Here is a 26,869-nt window from a genome sequence, read left to right on the forward strand (position 1 = left end):
AAATGCAGATGAGCTGAAGGCCACTGTCAAAGAAACCTGGGCTTCCATACCACCTCAGCAATGCCACGCCGAATTGAGGCAGTAATTAAATCAAAAGGAGCCCCTACCAAGTATTGAGTACATGTGCAGTAAATTAACATACTTTCCAGAAGGCCAACAATTCACTAAAAATGTTTTAACATTGGTCTCAAGTATTCTAATTGGTTAAGATAGTGAATTGGTGGGTTTTTTGTTAAATGTGAGCCAAAATCATCACAATTAAAAGAACCAAAGACTTAAACTACTTCAGTCTGTGTGCATTGAATTTATATAATACATGAGTTTCACAATTTGAGTTGAATTACTGAAATAATTGAACTTTTCCACGACATTCTAATTTGAGATGCACCTGTAGTTGATACTGGAAGGACCAGTTTGCATCATGTGTCTGCAAACCGTTGGATGCCATTAGAGGTAAAAGTAAGAATTCCCCATTTAAAATCATTGAAAGAATTGAAACAATTAAATATTTTCAAAAATGGTCTCCGGAGACATTATTTAAAAAGTCTTTATTAAATGGGCATTTTGAAAAGTATTTACAGACCGATTTCTGTGTTCTCAGGCAGGCCATGACAAACCCGTCTGGTCTGATTTGTTACAGCACAATGGGTGAACAATGACATGTCAGATTAAAGGGTATTTCCATAAACTGCATGAGGCAGAGATATCACGAGAGTAAGTTTTAGGAAGGAAATTTAAAAAAGAAAAAAAAAGGGCAGGGAATTAGTCAAAAAAAGTAGTATGGCTCTTAATGTATAGACACTGTATTGCAAGAACCAAAGCAACTAGGCCAACTGAACACTCCATTAAAGTTGCATTGTTAAGCCACCGGTGCGACACACTTCTCTCTTAGGTTTTAATAAACGTTAAATAATCTCTTATAGGACATTCTGTAATCCAGTCAATGTTTTTCAAATGATCTTGAAGCCATACTTCATGTAAACTTAACATTGCACCATCATTCAGTTAAAAACCTATCCACTGATACACAACTTCATTCATTTCCTCACAACAACCTGAGTTCCTACATAAAAAGAAAGAAAAGAAAATGGCCAACAGCAGATTTGATGAGAAAGTGAGGTGAGAGGAGCCAGCAAAATCATTCCTCCCCGCTCCCCTTTACTCCCTTCAGTTCTTTCCAGCACAAGGAATATTTACACAAGTCATCTTTCCACTGGATTTCACTTTAAATGCAGAGGTCTAAAATGACAACCTTTTTAAATCATATAAAAGGCATAGAAACGGTTTAAAAATGTGATTTGCTGCTCTCATTTAATACTCTACTAGTTCTTGTTTTATTCTTCTTTATGTAGAAATCAGGACAGTCAGAGGAAGACCCATGAGTAAAACAACAAAATAAAAAATAAAAAAGATAACCGTAAACAAAGACCTTAAAGTCAGCTTGAGTTTCCACAACATACCCTTACTGTTTCTTACCCATTTAAAAACATATGGCAATTAGCAGACCGAGCTAGTAATAACCAAAATTAAAATAAAAGACAAACACAAGCAATACAAAAGCTTGAGAGAAGAGAGGTCTGAATAATTAGTGATATTTCTAGAATTATTGCTGAAGGAAGCTGGTGCCTCATACCATCCTTTTATGGGTTCTAGAACATCCAGCACTTGTTTTCTTCTTTTTCAAATATCTCTTCAGAGGGCTTGACTTGACAGGCTGGATGCCAGTGACGGCTGAGTTACGTGAGGAAGGGACAATAGTTTCATTTCTCTCTATTTTCGTTTTGATTTTGAGGGCTGGGGGCTGGACATCACAGTGAGCAGTGTCCGGAAGCGAGGTCCTCATCACAGTGTAAAAGCGGGGAACGTTCCCCATTCACTCCTCTGGATCGTGTTTCTTTCCCCAGTTACATTCCACACATGCTGTGCTGGATTCGAGAGGGTTTCATACTTATTTTAAAAACATCCCACATCCTAAATATGGATAATACATTTTTGAATTTCAACAGTATTCTGGGAGACCCACTATTGCCTCCCCTTTTCTCCCAGGAAAGGCTGCTATTCCTATCTGCGTTGGTGGTGAAAGCCTTGTGTACCATCTGGACCAGCTGGCTGTCGAACCACATGGTTTCCTGATCTGTTTTCCTCTGAAAGTGTATGGCTGCTTCCACGTGGGGATCTGATTGAGGATAGACAATATGTAAAATACACAATCAAAAATATACTGAGCATTTCAACATTTTAAAAGCAGCCATTTGTAAATAACAAAATGGCTTGAGCCTTGGTTCTGGAAGTCTCCACAGAGATTTCAAAGCTTTCTTAAAGGGGACATCGGATGCAAAATTCACTTTTACATGGTGTTTGGATATAAACGTGTCTTAGCAGTGTGTGGACAACCTTCCTACAATCATAAAAAAGAAGCATTCACTGCTTTTTTTTCCCCATCCCCAAAAAACCTAAACAGTCTCAATTATCAAGTCCTTTTGATTTTCATGCCCCGCCCACAATCGCTGACGGACCCTGTATTAGCATATTTCCGCTCTCAGCTAGTTATACATTGTCTGCCATTTTCTCCGTGCTCGAGCAGCTGTAGCGATGACAATAAGCAATGCAGGTTTTTTGTAGTTGGATGTAAAAGTGAACTTAAAGTCTTAATTTTCTCCTAACATGAGAGCCACCGAGGACACAGTGGATTCGTTTTGTTACACAAAAACAGAAGAGAGGGGTGGAGTGAACAGTAGTTCATTATCATTTAAAGAGACATGCAACGAAACGGGTCGCTTTTTGACGAGGTAAAAAGGGTGTTGTTTTACATGACCGTTGAGGAATTTTAACCAAAGTATTTTGCTGACATTTAATTAAGACCCTAATGAATCATACCAACTTGTGGAAAATGGGCCATTCAAACAGAACATGTTTTTGCTTTGAAAAATGTGAGATGTGGGCAGTGGACTGGGGGGAAAAAATGCAAGGTCAAGAGAAGAGTTCTTTAAAGGCTTAACTTATTTTAACTGGAAAAGTAGCACAGTAGAATGCAAAAATGCATCCTATGTAGGGTTGCAAATGAGTGGAGAATTTCCGGAAACTTTCCAAAAATCCCTGGAAGATTCCAAAAAAAAAATCCTGGAAAGTTTCCAAAGGATTTGTTTCTGAAATGTACTGGAAATTTTCCACCTTTTTGCAACCCTGATCCTATTTAAACCAGCCTTAAGCCATGAACAAAACAAATCAGCTCTGCAACAAATTACAACTTTAATAACTCTGATTAAAAGTATGTGAAAATTGTGTACAATTCTTTGAATTAATTAACTATATGCCATGAAATGCTGTGAAATTTGTAACTGATTTAGAAAAGGCTTATGGCAAGTATGAAAATAAATATATTTTGCTTCTTGCTGCAAGAGAAAAAATTGTTTATATATACCCTACCATTCAAAAGTTTGGGGTCAGTAAGATTTTATGTTTTTAAAAGAAATTATCAAATTCTGTAAAGACAGTAATATTGTAATTTCTATTTTAACATTTTAAATTGTAATTTATTCCTCTGATGGCAAAGCTGAATTTTCAGCATCATTACTCCAGTCTTCAGTGTCACATGATCCTTCAGAAATCATTCTAATATGCTGATTTGCTGCTCAATAAACATTTATTATCAGTGTCGAAAAACAGTTGTGCTGCTTAATATTTTTGTGGAAATCTTTGATGAATAGAAAGTTTAAAAAAAATAGTATTTATTTGAAATAGAAATCTTTCGTTACATTGTAAAAAATCTTTACGGTCACCTTTGATCAATTTAATATTAGTATGCTAAATAAGCACACTACATCGAGGATCTTCCCATAATCCACAACAAAAATCAAAGTTGTTGACTCAGCTATTATGATGCTCACTTATGATCTTCTACAGAAGCTTATCAATTAAAAAAAAAAAAAAATCTATTTAACTTCCAGAACTATGACAGTTTCCCTCTAATGAGCGTGTCAGTATTTTACCGGTCTGAATTGGGTCTCTCCTGTGGCATGTCATCAGGAGTAGCACTGCCAAGGATTCTCTTCCTGGCCTCTGCATATTCTGCCTCTCGCTGAGCTAAGGATTTTACTTGTGGGGAGGGTCGAGTCTGCGTCACAGATGATCCTAAAGATCCGTTACTGGAAGGTCGCTTTAAAATACGAATCTGAGGTGGGGGTGCTGCGGGGAGGGAGTCATCCTGGATTACGATGGCTGTTCTCATCGGAGAACTGCTCGAACTGCCACTTGAAAGTCTGGAAGAGCATCCAAAAAATAAAAAATGATTTTTTTTTTTATGAGTAAAACAAGCAACACAGAGCAAAATATGGACTCAAAAACTAAAGGATGACCAGACACACCTTTCTTTCTGACTGATTCGAAGCTTTTCCTCTAGTCTTCTTTCCATTTCCTAAGTCAAACACACAAAAAAATGAAAATTCTACTGGAAGAATATCTCAAAGTTATCTTATAAAACAGTACAGGCAGGCCACTTCAAGGAGGAGCCTCTGAAGCAGCAGCAAGTTTTCAATGTCACAAAGTTATTTATATATCCTTAGTGCAGTGGCTAAATTAATGACAAGGCCGAATTACAGAGTGCTGCTTGAGTAGGTAGACAATATGTGGCTTTTCTAAACAGAGACTTGAGAGACACATTCAAATGGAGGGAAAGATGTGTTTACGGAGCCTAATGGCTGGGGTGTTGACCTCACTGGCAGACAAATACTGACAAACCCTTTAAAAAGTCTCACGTTTTAAAAGAGCTCAATATTTAAGCAACCATGATACATGGTCACATTTTGCATGCTCGCTCTCGCTATATATATATATGCTACTAAATGAGAGTAAAGAAACGCGATATTAAATACCAATGAACTTTTTCTGTCAAGGGCATTTTTAAAGTAACAGCTCAGACCAAAATATGAAATTCGGTCATTTATTCATCCACATTTCGTTGTGAAACTGTATGCATTACTTTCTTCTGTGGAACACAACCGGAGAAGTTAGGCAGAATGACAATCCCAGTCACGAATAACTTTTTATTGTATTGAAAACAAATCGCAATGAAAGTAAATGGAGACGGAGACTGGATTCTGCCTCACATCATCTATTTCGCTCTACAGACGAAATAAGGCCAGAAATGAGAGTAGACGACAGTTTTTTTTTTCTTTAATTGTTAAAAAGCTAATATTTTAAATGTATCTACAAAACAATATTAACGCTCATGAGATCCACACATCTGTACCATCCGAAAGTTATAACAAGAACGGAGCTTATTGAGATAAACCTTCCATTTTTAATCTAAATCACTACAGAACGTTACTTAACTAGATAAAGCCATGTTGATTTGTCAATGATACTGTGGAACAGTGTATTTGTCAATGATACTGTGGAACAGACCCCAGGACAAACTGAAAACTTGTGAAAACCGCCTGTTGACTGTCTGAATGGAGACTATCCCACTTCGATATTCCACTGCTTTGAAAACGTATTTCCGCATAAAATCAACTCATACAATTCTACATGTATCAAAAATACACATTCCCTTCTCTACGACATCCAACAGGTCTCGGCCCTTTCGGCAGCCATCTCTGGTTTCTTATACGGTGGCAAAGAAAGATTTTCCCCTTTTTATTCATCAGAAGTTGCCCCGGCTAACTAGCATTAGTTAGCAGGCAGTTTCATTTCATTACGCCATTTGCTTTGAACACAAATTGTTTTACGTGACGCACGAACGTGTCGCTTCACCACCTGCCATTTTCAAAATATTTTACCTACTGGTTTAAAATAAGAATTATACCACAACATCTGATTTGGGGCCAGTTTCCCTTTAACTGCGGCCTACCGCCCAACTCTAAATATACAGGTGTGACTAGCGCGCTAGCATGAGGCCGGTGGTATGAATCAGCCTAATGCTCCACACGAGGCTGTGTACATTGAAAAGACAGTTTGTGGAAGAGAGAAGGAAAGCTTTTCATAGATTTACCCCACTATCGGCGGCCTCTTCCCAGCTCTCGGCGACCTCCTCATCATCCATGTTTCCACTCTTGGCTAACTAGGGGCTTCCCTCAGCCCACACGCTAACGCACATTTTCACTCTACAGCGTCAATGAGCCGCTTAGTGTTACACAGTAGCGCCATCTGCGGCTGGGAGGATAGAGTTACAGAAATGCTAAGAATCATAAAACTGTGTTTACACCAGGGGTGCCCAAACTCGGTCCTGCAGGGCCGGTGTCCTGAAGAGTTTAGCTCCAACCCCAATTAAACACACCTGAACCAGCTAATCAAGCTCTTAATAGGCATACTAGAAACTTTAAGGCAGGTGTGTTGAGGCAAGTTGGAGTAATAATAATAATAATAATAATAATAAAGCACTAGTTTAACAACAAAATGCACACCACGTGCACGGGCTGATACAGTCCAGGTTTCATATATATATATATATGGATTTGATCATTGCCACGTATCCTAAAGCAGGTAGAGAACAAAAGACTGAACACAACATGATGAAAACAACACAATGAAATTTAAAAGATTTAAAAAAATCTCGTAAAAGGAACTACATGGACACAGGAAGTAGTGGATAGCATGAAGGAGAACTTCATTCGAAATTGCACGAAAGTACAAGCGTGCGCTAACTCAGGTGCGCATGCCATTTTTAGAGATGACCTCTCTTGATGGTTCAAGTTCTGGTATGTTTAATAGAACCAAAAACTGGTTAGCAACACACACACACACACACATATACATACATACATATATATATATATATTTGGGCTGGTAATTTAACGTGTTAATTAGATTAATTAATTACGGTGAAAAAGTGATTAATAAATGGCACCTACTGGCAGTTTTAGTTTATTATTTAGAGTATCATTTCATTAAAGAAACATTTCATATTTCCATATTAATAATAATAAAATTAATAAAATTAATTAAAGGTATAGTTCACCCACCCAAAAATGACAATCGTGTCATCATTTACTCACCCTCATGGTCCAAAAGTGTAAATGTAATCAATTTGATCAAATAAAATATTTATTGCTGAAGCTACTTGTTGTAATGTCTGTTTGATGCTTTACACAACAATGACTTTAAATGATCTTTTGGGAGTAATTTCTCAGCCAAATTTGATGTGTGATTAATTTGCGATTAATTCGATTAATTAATCGCCACATCATGTAATTAATTAGATTAAACATTTTAATCGCTTACCATATATATATATATAGCCTATATATAGGTGTATCTTATTTGCATATTTAAAAATTACACTCCAATGTTATCGGTATAACTAAGCTGGAGGTTATGGATCCCCCTCGTGTTATCAAAACTCATCTTCCCATCCAGCTTGTGCCTCGTTCTTTCTGGGATGCTGGTTGCAAGTTTAGAAGGTTAGATTTCATGGGCTGTATTGAAAAATACGATATTATGTGACTGCCAATTCATTTTTCCATAGGTTATACAGTACATATGGCCCGTAATCCGAAAGGCACTGTGGTTTCATATTATCATTTTGACCGAATGAATCTTCACCAGCTAGAGCCTGGCCCTTGGCCACAATATCTGGAGAAGTTCATGTCAGGGCAATGTGAGTCATTCATGCTGCAGTTGAAAGATACTGTTGACCACAGCAATTGCCTTTTTTTGTGTAAAATGTGAATGCGCTTAATTATGATCTTGAATGAACTCCTAATGACTGAATCATTTTTTCAGTGGGTTGGGGATCCTGGTATGACCACGTTAAAGGATACTGGAGGGAAAGGCATAACAAGAAAATCCTTTACATATTCTATGAAGACATGAAAGTGGTCAATCAGATCAAACATTGTTTACAAATGAAAACAGCCCAAAACTAACAAATATTTCAGTGGATTTTGATGTGAGAGGACAACAGGAGATGGACTTTCACTGGAGGAAGCATTATTATGAATTATGGATGCATATTTTGGCCAAAAGCAACTTTTTAAAGTTAAAATGACTTAATGGATTTGTTTCTTAAAAACATGCAGCTTATCACTTCACAAGATGTGAATGGACTGGAGTCATGTGGATTTCTTGTGGATTATTGTGTTGCTTTTATTAGCTGTTTAGACTCTCATTCTGATTCACTGCAGAGGATCCATTGGTAAACAAGTGATGGAATGCTAAATTTGTATTTATCCACATCTTGGATGGCCTGAGGGTGAGTAAATTTGAACTAAGGTATAATTCCTTTAACTAAGACTAATTATGAGTACTTGACTTATTTGTATAACTTGTATTTATTTATAATTTCAGGACCCTGTTCGAAGTTACCCACATTGCTTAATTCCTCAGACGGTAGTTATAAAAAAATTTCTGCAATGCGAGAAAACCCCATGGCAAACTACTCAACTATCCCAGATACAATCTTTGATCGTACAGTCTCAGAGTTCATGTTATGAATCATTTAAATTGGATTTGCTCTATTCTTTTGCAGAATTTATTTTTATTTTACTTTATAGGTGAAGCTGGTGACTGGAAGAATCACTTCAGTGCAGAAGAGGATGCTGCATTTGAGGAACATGATCTCAAAATAATGGCTGATTGTCCTATTCCAATACGGTTCACAATATGAAAGACTGAAATGGAGTGTGTCTGTTTTCTAGTCCAGAAAACAAAATTACAATTTCCTAAATAAATGATAAACTATTTAATCCCATATGTTTCTATTTTGCCTCATAAAGTACATTGTTGGGCAACAAACTGTAATATAAATGTACTACTCTGGATGAGTGGTAACTGTTGACTGTTCAAAGCTCTCGAATGCAGTGTAAAGTTCAAGTCCCATCATAAAATCTCTGGAAAGTATACATAATATATTAACGGAAATGAAAATAATCCCCCGCAGAGGGCAGAAATGTAATGTTTCTTTATTTCATATTTTTACCATTTTGAATCAGGAACAGGCCTCCGAAATAATTATGGAAATACATTAATATATTAAAACTTTGTGGCTGTAGAGAAACAAATCATACAGTTGTAAAAACTGATCAAGGATTAAGTGACCTTTGAGACTGTGCTACCAAACCTCCAACTCTCATATCTGCACTTGATAAAGGTTATACATGAGTGAGGATCGCAAACAACGCAACTGAAAATAACAAAACAAGGTCAGTACTGATGCTTTTGATTTAAGATTTCATTTTGTTTTTTGTGTGTGTGGCCAATTTGACTAGTATCTATGTAAACAATTCACTGACGCATTAAACAATTTCTCACTTTCATAGGCATGTTGTCCTTCATTTCCCGGTTTGTGCCAAGTGTTCCTACTTGGCTAAAACCAAGTGCTATTCCTTTACATAGTGTTTTACAAGGTGAGGCATTAAATGAGTGTTCTGTCACAAATTTTCAATAATAAAGGAGTTCATTCACTGATATCATTTTGATAATATATTTATTGACTTATTCACACATAAATATCTAATAATATTTAAAATATGATCTGTTGGTATAATTTTGCCTTTTCTGCATTGTGAAATATTATATATGTATGTATTATATATAAATGTCTTGTGTTTTATGTTAATCACAGGGCTTGTGGGTGCTTGTGGAATTTGGGTTCTTCGTAACCTTTTAAAAACTTACTTGTTTGTTGAGGCACGGAGGTTAGTTATATGTGCTATGTTGTTTAACCCATGCTGTATGGCTGAAGATAATAGATATTTAATATGATATAATATTTCAATAATAAGATACGACAGTTTTTGTGTTGATGTTTTTGTACATTTCTCTTGGCTGTCTTTTAAGTATCGCAGATCCTGAAACAGACATTAAACGAAGGAACAGACTAAATGGTGGAATAATAGAGAAAATTCAGTTCTGGATCCTAACCGTGCTTCTTTCTGTTGTGGGGTCTCGTGTTGCATCACTAATAGTTTTAGAGTTCTCTCTTAGAGCCATTTCAGCACGGATCGCAGGAGGATCAGTACGAGCATAATTGATTTATGACATTTAATACATTTGTGCATGACAACTCGTTATCATTCTAGATAAAATGTTCTTGTTCTTTTTTGTTTAGGACTCAATAATGGACCCATTGTTACTGCTGATTATCCAGTGCCAGTTCTCCTTGGGCTGCGCACTAACCTGCAGCCTTAATTTCCTCCATGAGGGGGCACCACAAGGCTGGCTAAGCCTCCTCCTTGCAGTTGGACTGAGCTGGTTCTTGGCAAGCAGGTGCAGCAGAATATGGCGACATGTAAATACAATGTATCCAATACACAGTACACAGCGCTATTGTGGACTTTGCATTGGACTATTAACCACTGGCACTTCTATATTAGCCTGGCTCTGCAGTGCCTTAATTATAACTTTTAGCGTATCTGGAATTGCTGCCATATCAAACATAAACCAAAACTTTCTATCGACCACTGAGGCTCTGAGATTTTGGACCCCACTCACAATATGCTACACTCTGCTGGTTGTGTACATGAATGGTAAGGCAATCAAATGGTAACACTTAATGGTTTTAAACAGTTCTATTCACTGGAATTCATTTAAAATTGTAATCTTTTGTAACATTATAAATGTCTTAACTGTCACCTTTGATCAGTTTAATGCATTGTTGCTGAATAAAAGTATTAATTTATTTTTAAAAAACAACAACCTTTGAACAATATTGTAAATTTCATGCCAACACTGGCCGTCATTTGAGTCTAATCACAAGTATATAATCAATCTTTCAGAGGATCGACATCAATCGCCTGGCCAACAGATTCTCAATACAGTCGTTGTGCGCCTGGGTGGGCTTTTCGTGTTACTGATTACAGTGGGCAGCTGGTCAGATGTACTCCATGTTCTAATCTGCTTCATTGGTGAAGCTGCGTGCCTGTTACCATCTCAAGACCTTTTGGAAGCCATATATCAGGTTAGAACTAATAATTAATTGCATTTGCTGATCTCTTCATCTGATCCCCAAGGCATCCATTATATAACTAAGATTATGTGCATACAATTTAATGATGTACTGTATTTTCACAGCATGTCACCTATGTGCCTAAAGGCCCATTAAAAAGCCATGGAAAACAGGAGGAACAAAGGAAATTGGAAAGGAAACTGGACTAGGCTTGGATGAAAACAAACTTGACATATACAGCCTATATATATATATATATGCCTACACACACACTTTCTCTACAAAATACATTTAAGTGAAGAGATGTGCTTTTTAAGTCCTTAATATTTAAAGTCCATTTAGCTTTACTCCCTTAACATTTACATTCATTTACACTCCCTTAACATTCAAGTACTGCATGAAAAATGAATGCCTTATGAATGCCTTCCATCGTAATAAATATAGCTATTCGATACCTTTATGTATACGATGTATTGCATTAATTCCCTCTATACTTAAATACATATTTAAAAAAAAAATCAAGAATATAATTAGAGAGAACTTAACGTGATTAAATTACATTTCACTTTATATTCATTTTGATTATCTATGACTTGGATATAGGAACAGTAACAAATAGTTGTATTTGCTAGGGTCACCCGGGCATTATAATAAAGATAACTAATACATCAAAAACAGTTCAAAATAGCAATTACACTCACTAAATAATTGCGTGTTGTCTTGTAACATTTTTGAGCCCATTAAAGGCAGCCGTGCGCTAAAGTTGTTCAACTGAACTTGAACCCAAAATAGCTCCACTGGAAACAAAATGGCCGCGGCGCTGTCATTTCTTTTGTTGTGCTGGGTTTTTCTGCACTAGGTTATGCTCAAAATGGCGTCATATTTCAAAGAACATTCTTTCGATAACTGGCGCCAAAAATTAACAACTGAACATTCACGAACATCGAGTGTGTGGTCTGTTTGTGGCATGCAATCTGCAAGTGTTTAATTCTCCACGGTCTCCAGGATGTTTTAAAGCGCTCAAACATACAAGGACAAAACATTTCTCTCAAACGCATTCCACATTCTGTCGCCTTTTTATAAATCCAGTTGTTTCCTCTGTCGAATAAATACATTACAATAATTTTTTTAGCAATTTAGTAAAGCAGTAAATGTCTTCATGTCCTTAGAAGTTTGCCACACCGTCTTGTGGTGTTTAGGAGCAAGAAGAAAAAAGAACATTGTTGTCCCAAGTATCCAGGGGAGTCATTTATTGTATAACATGCAACAATATTGTTTAGGCCTAAAGTGCGCTTTTGTATTTCCAACGTGCAACCAATCCCAAATCCAATCCCAAAAGCACTGTCAAAGAATTACATTTTATTAGTTCTATTCCATATATTAAGGATTTAGGCAGATCCAGAAAGTCCAGTGAATTCCAGTGAAGACTCAAGACTGAATCTGAAGATTATGTGGCTTGCTCAAGATCCAGCTTGAGAACCAGCTCCACCTCAGTACAAGTTCCAGAATTTTCTGCCAGTCAGAGGGTTTGTAATTGCTCTTTGTCAAAACTCTGTGTGGGCGTGTAAAGCGCACGCGCTATTCATCCATTGCGGTCCCTGTTTTGCCGCATTCTGGCGCATGCGTGCATCCAATCATACGCCTCGTGCATAGTTGGAAAACAGTCAAATGTTTGTTTTAATAAAGAAATGTTATATGATTGGACATTATCTTGGGTGTTTCTTCAGGACACCATTTGATTGCCACAAGCTGGTGATTAATCATCGCCTTTATTTACATTTTGGACAGTTGATCCTTGCTGTAAACAGACTACTGTCATTAATTATTAAGCTTACATTCGATGCGATGCTTGTCTTTTCAATAACTAATCATGCTAAAGGCATCCTTCTCGCCGTTGTAGTTAAGACTGGGAGATGTCCGACCACTAATCTCCCACAAATACAGATGGAACTATTATTATCATCTAGAGAGAATCCAGTTGAGTCCTCTAAATACACTAGTTCACTTGAGTACAGAGTATCTAGTCATGTCTTTTGTTTTGACTTGTAAGTCGTATATCAAACAGACAGTTCCCACCTGGATTTTGGGAAAACAAATGGCTGTGCAAACGTATACAAAGCAGCAGTACTGAAACTAATAATACTGTCATTAACACCGTCCAGCCACTGACTCTCGCGAATAAAGAGTTTGCGGTAAACCACGAGTCTCATACATTTTACACCCCAAGATTATGATTAACTTGCATTTTAAAGTCATGTTCTACAAAAAGGCTGTCAAATGTCGAACTAAAGCAAAGGGAACCAAGTCTGACTTTTACCTTGCACGCTTAAAGATATATTTATCCAATATATATATACCCATTTTAACATTTAAAAGTGATTTACAATAAAATATGTCATGTCCGATTTTATCCATGAGGAATTCCGAGTGCTTATTGCTTATGCGCGATCTCGTCATGAACCGGAGCGCGCTCCTCGACAGCGAGGTTCAGGCTCTCGCAGTCAACACAGCTTTCAAGTGCAAGCGGGTCCAGTCAGAGGAACTGCTCGCCACACCACACACATTCAGTCGGATTTAACTCGGTACAATCTTCTGTATGGTCGGGGGACACCAACACGCAGTATGGTCCGGGAAACCAGACATTTATGGGTGGGGAATTTACCAGAAAATGTACGAGAGGAAAAAATTATCGAGCACTTCAAACGGTAAGTGACGATTTGCCGAGAGCGAGACAACATCCAGCAATGTGCTTCCTTCAAGTGTTTTGGGGGGAAACAATAGCAGCACACCGGTGCAGAGTTAAACACCTTAAACGTGTGCCACAACTTTCGCAGCGACGCTGCTATTGAGTTGGCTTGTTTTGGCTCACTTAACGTACGCTGGCTAGTGAGTTAGCTTTCGAGAGTCGCAGACGTCGCTAGGTTGCTAATTAGCACGGAGGGTCGCATACAAGCGCATAACTATTGGCTTCAGTTTGCTTTAATTTGCAACCCAGATGTCAGTAGCACCTCTTAAAAGTAGTAACGTTTATTGCTCGATGGTTGAAAAAAAAAAAAATATATACTGCGAGCGAGTTGAATGGGCTAAATGGTGTCTACTACTAAAGGCAATAAGGCATCACAGTGGGTGTTGTTATGAGCTTCCTCGGCTCAGATGTCATGAATGTCAGGCGAGCGCTGACCGTCAGTGGCTGCATCCACAAGAAGTCAAACAATAGCAGTGTGGGGTTTAATTTCAAGACGAGTTTTATGTATGAAAATGTGCAGGACCAACCTGCAAATTATTATGTCAGTCTATAAACATGTGGCGACGGTTCGTATTACTGCACCAATAGGACGTTTGAGTTGTCAGCCAGAAGTTTGTGTATGTATGGCGGTGAGGTGTACTCTCATACGCGGGCTGGTTTGTCTAGCATGGCAGCAAGACATGATTTTTAGTGTTACAAGAAACATCTAGCGTTCAAAACCACCCATATCTGCACGTTGTAGCCACTTACCTGAGGGGGTTTTATGCGCATTTCTGACCTGTATGGATTCAGGTAATGCAAGGTATCGTTTTTCAATGAATTCACGCAGAAGTTACAACCTGGCTTTGGTTGGAAGGCGTAACTAAATCAGAACAACACGGTTTGTTGGAACTAAATGGTGCGAATCTGTCTTTAGCTCACGCCTGAAACAGCGTGGTGAGATTTCTCCCTCAGTAGTGACATCGCAGTACCGTGTATTACACGTCGAACACATTTGACTTTATATCGTCCCAAACTATATCGCACATCTCTCTATAAAAGGTTGGATTTCTAAACATATCCAGCTTTATCCGCATTCATATACATGCAGTATGGTCACGCAAAGTGAAACTACATCGCAAGTACCAACTACATGATTGTTTGTGTCGTCGCAAAATGTAAACAATATTATCGCCCAGCTCTGTGCGACGAATTCATGAAGGTATTATAAACATTAACGTTATGTTTTTCTGTAAAGCTGCTTTAAAACAATGCACGTTGTAAAAAGCACTATATAAGATTGACTTGACTAAAGGCTGTCTAACGAGTTTAGTGACCACAAATGCATAGTCTATCTGTTACGTGTTTGTACAAATACAATCAAAACGCACAGATGTAAGTAACTTAGTCTTTTAAAGAATTCAGGTGTGATCGAACTCATCATAATGGTGTTTTTGTTGGGTTATATAACTAGTTTGTATTGTGCTGGAGATTTCCAAGCTGAAGTTAATGAACATAACACTGAATAGAAAGATATTACTTCGCGAGTCGAACACACACACACATATAAGATTTGTGTAAATAATTTATTCATCTACCAACCGCTTTGTTGTCTCAACGGTAGGCTTTTGTTCTATTTAGCTTTGAATTGTGGTAATGACGGTCGCCCCTTGAACGGGAACTAAATAAAACGCGCTCACGCTCAATTGTGACGGAATATTAAAGGAGAAATGGGTTTCTGTTATATAAAGGAAATAAATGCAGATCTATGCATCTATATAAATAAATGCAACATTTAAGTAGCCCAAAGTGATTTGTGTACGGTGACTGTCAAAGCTCAGGTCAGTGCGGCAGAGGTACTTATTGAAGATGGGGGACGCGAGAATGAATAAGCAGTGTGAATAGGTTTGTAAAATGGCGACGGAGATGGGAGTGTGAGAACTGGTGTGTCAGACAGCTGCTCACCTGAACACCCATTTGAATGCCTGTTGTTTATGACTCCTTTTCATATTTTGCTTACCAAGTGTTGTTTTAACCCCCATGTACACCTGTCATCGATTTACGCATGTTTTGTTTATTTGTTTGATGATTGACAGCAAATTAATGTGTAGTAGTATATTTACTTGAAACTTATGCAAGCTCCATGTTTCAAGGATTTTAAAGTGAAAAATAATGTACGTTTATTTACACAGGGCACAGGTACATAGAGCAGATCAAGACATCCTAATGAGGTTTCAAGCCTGAATGATTTGACAGAATTATGACATTTGACTGAATTCTGGCATTCATATATACTTATTGCTTAATGGCACACAGAGCTTAAGGGTAGAAAAAGGCTATGTTGGTTATTTCGCAATTCTGTGGTGCACCAGCAACAGGCTATCAAAATCTGATATTTGTTTTCCTACCATAATTATGGGATGTATTCAAATGAAGGGAGATATTACTGGCATATGGTTGATGCTACTCATACAGTGGCACATTTTTGTCTGAGGATGCAAAAGGCAGGCTGTTTTTATTTGAATAGCTTTATTTACATATTGCACAAATGACTGGCATGCAGGTTTGTTTTTTACTTTGCAGATTGGATGTAGATGGTTATTCAGATCAGCATTATTGATTGCAAGTATCATACAGTGCATCAGTGTTGGCTACAATTAAATACTTTTTCTGCCCTTTTTTTTTGCTTTTTTTTTTTTTAGATATGGACGTGTGGAGAGTGTCAAGGTGCTCCCGAAACGTGGATCGGAGGGTGGAGTGGCAGCTTTTGTGGATTTTGTGGACATTAAAAGTGCTCAGAAAGCTCATAATTCTATCAACAAGATGGGAGACAGGGACCTACGCACCGATTACAATGAGCCAGGAACTATTCCCAGTGCAGCTCGAGGCCTGGATGATAGCCTGTCCATAGCCACTCGTGGGCGGGATGTTTCAGGGTTCACAAGGGGGGTAGGGGGCCCTGTGTATGGGCCTCCTGTGTCACTCCACAGCAGAGAGGGACGCTTTGAACGCAGACTAGACGGGTAAGTGGACATAGTTTTTCTGAAGGCAGGGGGACCATTCGTTTCTTGTAACTCGTCTCTCCCTCCCAGTTATTTCCGTCATTAATTGGGCTGATTTATTGTTTTGGGGGCGGGTGACATAAGGGAAATTAAGAGAACACATTGGAGGGTATTAATTTGGGCATCAAGCTTTGATGGTCGAGGTCTGTCATCGCTCACCATGTAAAGCGAGCCAGTTTTGAAGTTTGTCAAAGCATGGTGACCATGCACCGAAATTCATTATCATTATGCAGAGATTAACGTGCCTCTGCATGGGGATTCTCTCAGAGTTGGATATCGCTGCGAAGAGAATCCAGGGCATGTTTCGGATTTCAAAATATTCTGGGATTTCTGGAAGCCAGAGCGAATCCATGAGCGTGGCCTTACCTGGAATTGCCCTATTCTGGAGTACTGTACCGCCCAAGGTGGATTAATGGGTTACATCATGTGTTTTTGCTCTGTTATTGTAACACGATTACGGTGTTGATCAATTAAGACCCATTGATTGGTAATTGGATTATTGAAATGGGTGGTTTAGGATCAGTTCCCTTCCATGATCTGGAGTGCTCTGGATGGTATTCTCTGGATTCTTAATCACACTGGATTAATACTACCCAATGACAAGGATATTCTATCACTACGGTTTCTTTTCTATATATATATGTTTTTTTGGGGATTATTTGTGGTGTTAGGGTTTGGCTGTTAATTACATGGGAGACTTCTGCCATTGATCAACATGGTAGAATGTGACAGAAACAAAGTGAGCAAATCTCTTTATTTATTCATTACTTATTTCAAGACCATTTAAGTTCATTTTTGCTTTTTTCCTAAACATCAAAGAAAAAAAGAATGGATTTAAAGTAGTATTTGGTCTAATATACTGAAGAAAGAACTGTTTTTTTGGATCCTCAAAGTAAAGCATGGAGGTATTGCTGTTGTGGGGCCGAAGACTTCTCAGTTTGGATGTGAAATATGTCATTGGATTACAAAGCCCCATAATGGATCTGGGACTACAGCAGACTGTGGATACGCTACAATTAAGAAGAAAGTTGATTTCTCCTAATGGACTATTCCAATGCCAATGGATTATCTCTTTTTCCAAGCGTCAATGAAGATTCCACTGGGATTGGTTAAACATTGATCGAATGCCCATGTTTTCAGAGTTGACTTGGATTATTAACATTCACAGTGATTAGAACATTGGTACCTTGTTCTGATGGGATATCAGAGAAATTAACTGTTTCAACCATAAGGAGGTGATGGGATAAGATTTAAATAACTGAATCAGATTTTTTTTAATGCACTGAAGAGGGATTTAAAAGAACAGAGGCATCATGCAGATAAATTTTACGTTTTTATATTTAAAAAAAATCTACAGAGACATTTCGTTTAGAGGGAATAATGACAATGAAGAACACAAGTAATGCTGTATGAAGGTCAATATTATGGATTTATATTTTTGGACTTCTTTCTCCAGTCTGTTTTTGATCTGTTGGGGATTTTTTTTTTGCATAGAACTGAGTTGGACATTCTACCTCCTGACTTTTACCTCCATACGCTTTTTGCATATCGATATTGACTTATTTTTTAAGATGCATGGATTCTTTTTGGCCAAACTATTATGTTGGATCCTGAAAGATAAGGATTACCTCGTTTTTTTTTCTTACCATTTTTTACATTCTACATTTTTAACCCCCTTTTTTGCTCACAAAGTTCTGTCTCCCTAAATTGTATTTGGAATTGTAGGTCGGGTTACCGCTGTCTGAAAAGGTTGGTATGTTCTGCCCTGTGTATATTAGCTGTTCTCTAACCCCTAGTTTGATCCCCTGTCTTTTTTCCATCTCCCACTAACAGATGTAGCTGTTAAACAGGCTGTTTTTAGTAGCTTGTTGGCATTTGCAGATTTTTACCTCACTTTGCTGTCCCTTTCCTGATTCTCACTCTTTTTCACACTCCCTGGCTTTTTGCCTCTCTGCTTTACCTATGTGAATAATTTGAATAGTGTTTGAGGCATGTTAAGAAAAAAAGGTTCAAATGACTTTAAAGAATACAGCAAAGCTGACCAAACACATAACAGCTCAATGGAAATGGAGGAGATGGCAAATTAGTTGTGGAGTGTTGTGATGCAATGTGTCACCACTGTTTGTCAGTTCTTGTGGAAATTACAGGAGTGGACTATATGTACTGTTAAGGTTGATCACAGTCAAGTTACACAGCTGGCTTCACTAAACAAAAGCATCTTTTTCTAATGGAAACCAAACAGATTTACTAGGTCAGATTTGTTGCTACATGCTCACTATCACTCACTGTCAATGACTAACAAATGCTTATTCTGGAGAAGCTGCATCTCAAGCTTTAAATGTAATTTGTCAGGTGTTATTTCAACCTTTTAGTGATTTGAAATGACAGAATTTACTTATAGCTAATATTAATGTGTAAATTAGTTTTGTTGCTTGGCAACCATGCACTTATTAATGGTCAGTGGTCGGTAAAACTTTGCAAAATATTAGTTTATTCTGATTATTATCATCATTATTAAAGTTAAAGTATAGTTAATAGATAATTTATTTGTCCTCCAAAGAGGAAATTCATTTTCACAGTGGGTGCGTATATAACACAAAGACAACTGCACAGTACTTATAACAATACAATAGATTTACTAGGTCAGATTTGTTGCTACATGCTCACTATCACTCACTGTCAATGACTAACAAATGCTTATTCTGGAGAAGCTGCATCTCAAGCTTTAAATGTAATTTGTCAGGTGTTATTTCAACCTTTTAGTGATTTGAAATGACAGAATTTACTTATAGCTAATATTAATGTGTAAATTAGTTTTGTTGCTTGGCAACCATGCACTTATTAATGGTCAGTGGTCGGTAAAACTTTGCAAAATATTAGTTTATTCTGATTATTATCATCATTATTAAAGTTAAAGTATAGTTAATAGATAATTTACTTGTCCTCCAAAGAGGAAATTCATTTTCACAGTGGGTGCGTATATAACACAAAGACAACTGCACAGTACTTATAACAATACAATAAAAAAAAATAAAATACATGTAACTATTGGTAGCTCTGTTGCAAGGTTGAACAGACTTTAGGTACACCACTTCTTGCCGTGCCTAAGAACACTTCTTAACCATGGTAATATCATTGTAATAAGACTACCTTTTGTAGATTATTGGTTATTAATATTTTCTGTTGCACACTGAAGACTATTCAAGTTTAAAAAAGTAAATGAAATCATTTTTATTTGTAAATTTTATTTGTAATAATTTGTGTGAATTTATCAGTGTAAGATTTTGAAAAACTTGCAGGTAGATTAAAACAGTTGTGTTTTATAAAATTAGGAGAACTCATTATTATAAATATCTAATTTTTAAAATATACAAATATTACTGCCCCCCCTCAGAGATTAAAAAATATCTGTAGCTGTTTGACTAAAGAAGGGTTGTGGAATGATTGCAGTTATGTTTTCATAGTTTGAAAAGGACTACTGAAACTACAATGTTCATGTGTTTCAAAATGGCTGTTAAACTGAAGCTAGCATAGAGTTTAGTGTGCTTCAGCGTCCCCTTCACTCATTCCTTTTCTTTAGGGTTTATTTTGCTCCTCTTTTTTAAAAACATGGTTTAGAATCACTCTCCACATGAATCATTATTCTGCAGAATGACCAGAATAACTGATGTTGAAGTGTCTCATCGTAAATTACCTTTATTTCAAAATAATGAGTTTTTTGACCTGTGGCTTTGATTTTATTCTTTGAGAACGACTTCATTGTATTCATGAAACCTCATTCCTGTTAGTTAATTAAATCACAAAATGAGGCAGTAATACGCAGTTATATCATGCTGTCATAGAAGGAAAATATGTTGTCTAGAATTTCTAATTAAAAGACATAGTTGCTTCATTATATTCATGGTAATACAGAAGAAGTTAACCGTATCTAATTGGTCATCTTGTAGTGTAATGTAATTGCAATTTCTCACGAAAAAGACACACAAAAAACAGTAGGTTAATGATTTAAAAAAATTAAGTTAATTTTAATTATATAAAAAATTGTAAATTGCCATTGTAAAATAAATAAATCTCCAGATTTTTTTTCTCTACCCTGTGTAACTTGGAATGTGACTGACCATGACATGCATGACTTTTGTCATGCATAATTTTCATCCCCTTTGTTTTCAATATGGATTCAGTTTGATTTCCGAAATGCCAAAAGAGTAAATTGCAAAAAAGACTTGAAGCAAAATCCCAAATAAATAAACAAACAAACAAAAAAAATTCCAAGTTGTCCTGACCTGGTAGCAATATTTGTGTTATGCGTTGTGCTACAGTAAAAGAAAAGTCCCAAGACAGCATCTTTCCAACATGCACTTGCAGTCTGTGTATTGATTAAATCACTCTACAACGCATGTCACTTGACTTGTATGCCTGACAGGGATGAAAATAACATTCATTTCATTCTTTCCATTTTTCTTTGCCATCCTCCATCCCTTTCCTTGTCATGTAGGGCTGCGGACGGTCGGGAGCGCTCTTACGATCACAGTGCCTATGGACACCATGAGCGTAGCAGCAGCAACAGCAGTAGTTTCGATCGCCAGCGTCACTATGAGACCGATTATTACAGAGACTCTAGGGACCGGGCCCTCAGTGGAGCCAGCGGGAGTGCCAGTTCTGCCAGTGGCAACATTGGAGGCGGCTCATCAGGGGCCAGTGTAGGTGTTGCAGGGAGTGTTGCAGGAAGCAGCGGTGCTGGTGGAAGCAATAGCAGCACTGCTGGAGTAGGAAGTGGCGGCTCGACACCGGGAGGCATTGTCTACTATGGTTCACGAAGCCGGAGCCCTAGTCGTTTTGAGACTACAGAGACTCGCTATGAGCCCTGTGCCCGTGAAGCTTTCACACTCGCCAGTGTTGTCCATCGGGATTTATACAGAGAAGAAAGAGGCAGGCGAGGAGAAAGGACATTCCATCACAGTCGCAGTGGTTCACCACACTCTTCGCAATCACACAATCCATCACCACAGAGGCTGCCGAGTCAAGCAGCGCGGCCGGCACGCTCCCGCAGCGGCTCAGGATCTCACAGTCGTTCCTCCAGCTCTGACTCTGTCAGTAGCACCAGCAGTAGCGGCAGTGGCAGGTAAGTGCAGTAAAGCATCTTGGTGCATTTCATTAGCATATTGATGGCAGTACATGTATGTGTATATGTGTATATATATATATATATATATATATATGAAGACTTTAGATGCAAAAACCTCCGTCTGAGATTTTTCTGAGATTTTGTTTCTGTTAAATGAGCATTTTTATCAGGCTACTGTGTTTAGGCTCAGTAATTTCACTATAATGGCAAAGAAAAGGTTACTAGTTCGTTATTGAATGCCTTATTTTCAAAAATGTCCAATGTTATTTTCATAGGAGCCTGATAAAAATGCTCATTTAGAAGAAAAAAATCTTGGACAGACTTGGAGGTTTGAAGTCTTCACACACACACTATATATATATATATATATATATATGAAAATTCTGTCAACATTTGCTCACCATCATTGGGGGACAGCGCATTCTTCAGAATATCATCTTTTGTGTTTTACACAAATAATTGAAACAAGCTGGATATTTAGTTACATAGTAACTCTATAAAATTACAAACACTTTTGCTGGAAAGTGATGGCATATGGTGCAAAACATTGGTTTATATTTTCCAATACTTTATAACTGAGCTTTCAAGACTACCACATGCCACTTTTGCAATTTCAACAAAACTTCATCTGTTAGCTAGCTAGCTAGATAGTATTATCTTTCTGTAAAATCTGCAGAATTTTCAAAAGCATTGTAGATTACATCACAGAAAATCAAACATATATGTTTGCAAGGCATAAAAATGGATGCAAAAGATCTACAAATGTAACATTTTTAGTGGCAAAGCAACACTGACTGGAAAAGGCCAAGTGACTGTTCCGTCAACTAGCTCAAAACTCCCTCACACGGGTCATCATTATTGTTGAGCCATGTTTGTGCAGCTTTTAGTACTCAAACTGCAGTATTGCACTTTTGTTTCTTTTGAAGAATATGTATTAAATTATGATGTGCTTATGTGCAATTTTCAATGTTAATATATTTTATCCTAAAAGAATCTGCATAGGTGAGTAAAAAATGTATAGGTTGTGGCTCTGTGACACTATCACTATATGCTTTATTTGTTTGAGCATTTCGATCAGACCGACACAGCAACTTTGGCTCGTCAGTTTGAGTCAGGACTATCTGTTTGGCTGATGTAGGTTTGGGCAACCTATTTGAAAAGTGGCACAGAAATGACATGGCTTTAAACATGTCTTAGCAGCATGTTGATGCTTCAATTCCAAAATGATCTTTCAGAACTTGTTCTTGATCTTTGGTCTCAATCCACATGTTCATGTAATTGCATGTGATAGCTTTGTTTTTGGTGGTCTTGGTGATCACCTAGGTTTTTTAAGTGGTCAGTAACAATGGATACTGATTACAAATTAAGTAGTTAGTCAGCAACAGTAAACATGCTTCTGCTGCCATTCATCATTACTTATCACACAGTCAACATTTACTGTTTTTACAGATGCTTGTTGCCTTTTCCTTTTGTATTAAATTTTCATCGGATGCTAGAAATTATAGTACCTATAAAAAGGTACTAAAATGTGTGTTTCGTTGCGAAAGCCAAACTACTTTGTTTTGCCTTCCAAAAAAGGACACAACTAAAAATCAGTGGTTAAGTTTTATTTACAACACTGTTCCAGAACAGTACAACCCAAATATTCGAGTGTGTGCAGCACATTTTACGGAGGAAAGTTTGCTGAACTTGGAAAGGGGCGTAACATTTCCGTCACACGCTTGAGGTATTCGGCCAATCACAACACACTAGATAACTGGCAAATCAGAGCACACAGTGTTTTTCAGAACGATGAGCTTCGTAAAAATCGACGCATTTCAGAAAGGCGGTGCATAGAGGAGCAACAATAATGTACAGTATGTGGAAAATGTGTTTTTTGAACCTTAAACCGCGTAAACACGTTGCATTACACCAAATACACCAAATAATGTTTTTTTTTTTTTTAGCAATGTCATATGACCCCTTTAAAAAAAATCTGTTTTTCTGAGACATTCCTGCTGATTCCATGCTGTAAAGCAGCAAAACTTGAAAAAGTCCAAGGAAGGGAATAGTTTTATACCAACTATTTTTTTTTCTCTCATTCCTGACCCAGTTGCAGATTTGGCTTCAAGCACTTTGAGTCGGCATATTGGGAGGGATGCCCTGGAGCAGATATGTGTGTAGGCCATAATGGCTCTGGTCAGGTATTGCCCCCAGCAGGTTTTAGACTAACTATATAACTTTATCTTCGTGGGAATCTCTTTTTATCCTTCAATTTTAAAATAGGCTATAGAGCCACCTGAAATGTTTCAGCACAAATATTTAAACAGTTATAGTTGTCTATATCAAAGGGAATGCATTTAGTTTAGTTTTCCCCCTTTAAACATTTAGTTTTTAAGCATTTCTAAAAGACAGAAGCCTTATTGCTTTTGTAGATGTATTAAAGGGGTCATATGATGCGATTTCAATTTTTCCTTTCTCTTTGGAGTGTTATAAGCTCTTGGTGCATAAAGAAGATCTGTAAAGTTGCAAAGACTAAAGTCTCAAATCCAAAGAGATATTCTTTATAAAAGTTAAGAGTCAGCCACGCCTACCTAAAACGGCTCCGTCGTTCTAACATGCCCCCACATATCTACATCACTATGTGGGAAGATTTGCATAACGGCACCCAAATGTTCACGCAAAGAAAGAAGGCGTAACTTTTATTCTTGTTGTAGTATTGTTGTTGCCGCGCCATTTCGTGAAGGTACTGTGTGATTCGTTGTGAAAGCAAAACTTCTTTGTTTGGCCTTCCAAAAGAAGACGATATCTGCTTCGTCATGCCTGGAGCTGATCCGTGCTGGTCGCTGAGGAAATACTACAACTTTGCGCTGTGGATCGCCGGATCAGCTTTCACCGTGGACGAAGTGGAGTCCAGCCCGGGGTCGTCACATGTGGTTGCCGCAAGCCTGCTGGAGGCTCCTTCGTCGAATCCGCCGCCTCTGCTCACTCTAGCCCTCCGGCCGTTACTCACTTTAGCCGCCGGCCTCTGCTCACGCTAGGTCGCCGCCGCCGCTCACTCTAGGCCACAGTGTGTGACGCTGTGTTTCATTGTGAAAGCGAAACTACTTTGTTTGACCTTCCAAAAATGGACACGACTAGAAATCAGTGGTTAAGTTGTATTTACAACACTGTTCCAGAACACTTCAACCCAAATATTCAGATGTGTGCAGCACATTTTATGGAGGACTGTTTCCTGATCCTGGGAGAGTAGACTACAATGCTGGCTGTTCTGACTTACAGATTGTAAGTACATTTTTTTTTATATTTAAAGAGTTTTTATATATTTAAAGCGAGTTTTTTGGGCAGTGTAGAGTAGGGCTTGTTATTTGTCATTTCTCCGATCACAAATGCAGATATGGTTTTATGTTTACGCGGCGCGATGCGATGCAACGCAACGCGTAAAAAGACAGTATAAGTCATTATAATCCATAATTATGTCCCCACTGGATGCAACGAATGCCTCGTTTATAATGGGTTTTCATGTTTTTGAATCATCGCTCCGGCCTGACAGGGCATCATCACAATATGGTAAGGGGTGTAACATTTCCGTCACACGCTTGAGGTATTCGGCCAATCACAACGCACTGGATAGCTGGCCAATCACAGCACACCTCGCTTTTTTAGAACGATGAGCTTTGTAAAAATCGACACGTTTCAGAAAGGTGGGGCATAGGGTTGTGACGGTGAGGAAATTTTCCCACCGGTTAATCGACGTGTGACAACACAGACAATACCGGTATCACCGCGGGGGCGGGGCGTTTCCTCGCTTTCCTTTGCTTTTAAATAGCTTGTAAAAGCGGTGTACGCATTTTACTTTCACTTTGAAATAGCGCAATTCGGCATAAAGCAATTGTTCTTTTTAGTTAGTTTGAATTTTCCCTCTTTTCCTCACTTTCCGTCTTAAATGATTTTTATTTCTATAAAAATCAAAACGACGGTGGGGGTCGGTGACGCAGTGGGCAAGTGACGTAACCGGTGTTGCGGCTTAACATCAACACCGTCTATCGCGGGAAGCCTAGCGGGGCATAGAGGAGAAACAATATTGTACAGTATGTGGAAAATGTGTTTTTAAACCGCATAAACACATTTCATTACACCAAATACACAAAATAATGTTCTTTTTAGCAGCATCATATGACCCCTTTAATCTTAGGGATACACGATATTGGTATCTGCCGATAAATGTTAATTTTCACTGTTATCGTTATGGAACCGATAAGAAAATTTGGCCGATATATTAAAGCCGATAAATAATGCATTATTTCCTTCAGAGACACTTCAAATGTGCACTGTTCGCTAGGGCTGTGTATCACCAGCAAAATCACGATACGATACGTATCACGATACATGACTGCACTGAATTTCACCTCAGCAGAATTTAGAAAAACAGCTGTTTATTAAACACTGCTTACTATAGTGCCATTTCTAACTATTGGCAGAGCAGGCAGTTGACCTCTGCATTATGAAGGGCCTCCATAACTGTACCACAGTACAATATAGGTAATTGCATATGTTTCATGTTTACATTGTGCACTCCCCACCAGGTACAATATTCTGATTGTTTGCATCTTGTTTTTAAGCCCATAAATAATAATGTACTTGTTCTAATAAATTTATATTGTAATGTACTCATTCTAATATGTTTAAAAAATCATTTACATTACTGTTAGGTTATCATTGCACAAATTAACACACTCTCTACAATAAAAAAAAAAAAAAGAGAAGAGTTCTAAACTAACGCGCTGTCTTCACTGTATCTAACGCACACACGCTCAAAGGCTGATTTATACTCGACGCGTCCGCAAATTCGCTTTGAGTGCGCGCGGCGTTGTTTCGCGTGGCGGTGTGCACGACATTTTTTTGTAACTTTCCGTGCAGCTCCGCTTCCGAAGATGCACGAGTTCAAAACGACTCTAGCCGAACATGCACGTCTGTGCCAGCATTTGTGTGAAACAAGCAGTTTGGTGTCAAGTTCAGTCTCACACACAGATCACGTTGCAGCTGAACTCAGACATTCAGGAACAAACTTTTTAGCGCTGCCCTGCAATTTTACT

At 37.9% G+C, this 26,869-nt stretch overlaps 4 protein-coding genes across 4 annotated transcripts in view; 3 read left to right on the forward strand and 1 right to left on the reverse strand.

Moving 5' to 3' along the window:
• Positions 1 to 423: 423 nt before the first annotated feature.
• szrd1 (SUZ RNA binding domain containing 1) lies at positions 424 to 6,221 on the reverse strand. Its single transcript, XM_016283827.1, has 4 exons — positions 5,990 to 6,221; positions 4,365 to 4,414; positions 3,990 to 4,259; positions 424 to 2,176 (listed from the first exon to the last, which is right to left on the reverse strand). The coding sequence occupies exons 1-4, from the start codon at positions 6,038 to 6,040 to the stop codon at positions 2,062 to 2,064; spliced, it is 486 nt and encodes a 161-aa protein (XP_016139313.1). The 5' UTR covers positions 6,041 to 6,221; the 3' UTR covers positions 424 to 2,061.
• A 1,042-nt stretch (positions 6,222 to 7,263) lies between these two features.
• Positions 7,264 to 8,564, forward strand: sult1st5 (sulfotransferase family 1, cytosolic sulfotransferase 5). The gene is made up of 5 exons (XM_016283841.1): positions 7,264 to 7,397; positions 7,463 to 7,594; positions 7,720 to 7,814; positions 8,284 to 8,289; positions 8,490 to 8,564. Exons 1-5 carry the CDS (start codon positions 7,376 to 7,378, stop codon positions 8,562 to 8,564), a joined length of 330 nt encoding a protein of 109 aa, XP_016139327.1. The 5' UTR covers positions 7,264 to 7,375.
• tmem82 (transmembrane protein 82) lies at positions 8,467 to 12,524 on the forward strand. The gene is made up of 7 exons (XM_016283828.1): positions 8,467 to 9,137; positions 9,255 to 9,341; positions 9,560 to 9,632; positions 9,775 to 9,952; positions 10,046 to 10,463; positions 10,713 to 10,894; positions 11,008 to 12,524. Exons 2-7 carry the CDS (start codon positions 9,257 to 9,259, stop codon positions 11,089 to 11,091), a joined length of 1,020 nt encoding a protein of 339 aa, XP_016139314.1. The 5' UTR covers positions 8,467 to 9,137; positions 9,255 to 9,256; the 3' UTR covers positions 11,092 to 12,524.
• An 873-nt stretch (positions 12,525 to 13,397) lies between these two features.
• The window catches only part of spen (spen family transcriptional repressor), a 39,276-nt gene continuing 25,804 nt past the window's right edge, over positions 13,398 to 26,869 (forward strand). The window contains exons 1-3 of the mRNA XM_016283829.1: positions 13,398 to 13,587; positions 16,310 to 16,630; positions 21,165 to 21,791. Of these exons, the coding sequence (XP_016139315.1) occupies positions 13,505 to 13,587; positions 16,310 to 16,630; positions 21,165 to 21,791 (1,031 nt within the window). The 5' untranslated portion in view covers positions 13,398 to 13,504. The remainder of the gene's footprint in view (positions 13,588 to 16,309; positions 16,631 to 21,164; positions 21,792 to 26,869) is intronic.

The sequence above is a fragment of the Sinocyclocheilus grahami genome, unplaced genomic scaffold, assembly GCF_001515645.1.
Source record: "Sinocyclocheilus grahami isolate Dianchi unplaced genomic scaffold, SAMN03320097.WGS_v1.1 scaffold177.1, whole genome shotgun sequence".
NCBI lineage: Eukaryota > Metazoa > Chordata > Actinopteri > Cypriniformes > Cyprinidae > Sinocyclocheilus > Sinocyclocheilus grahami.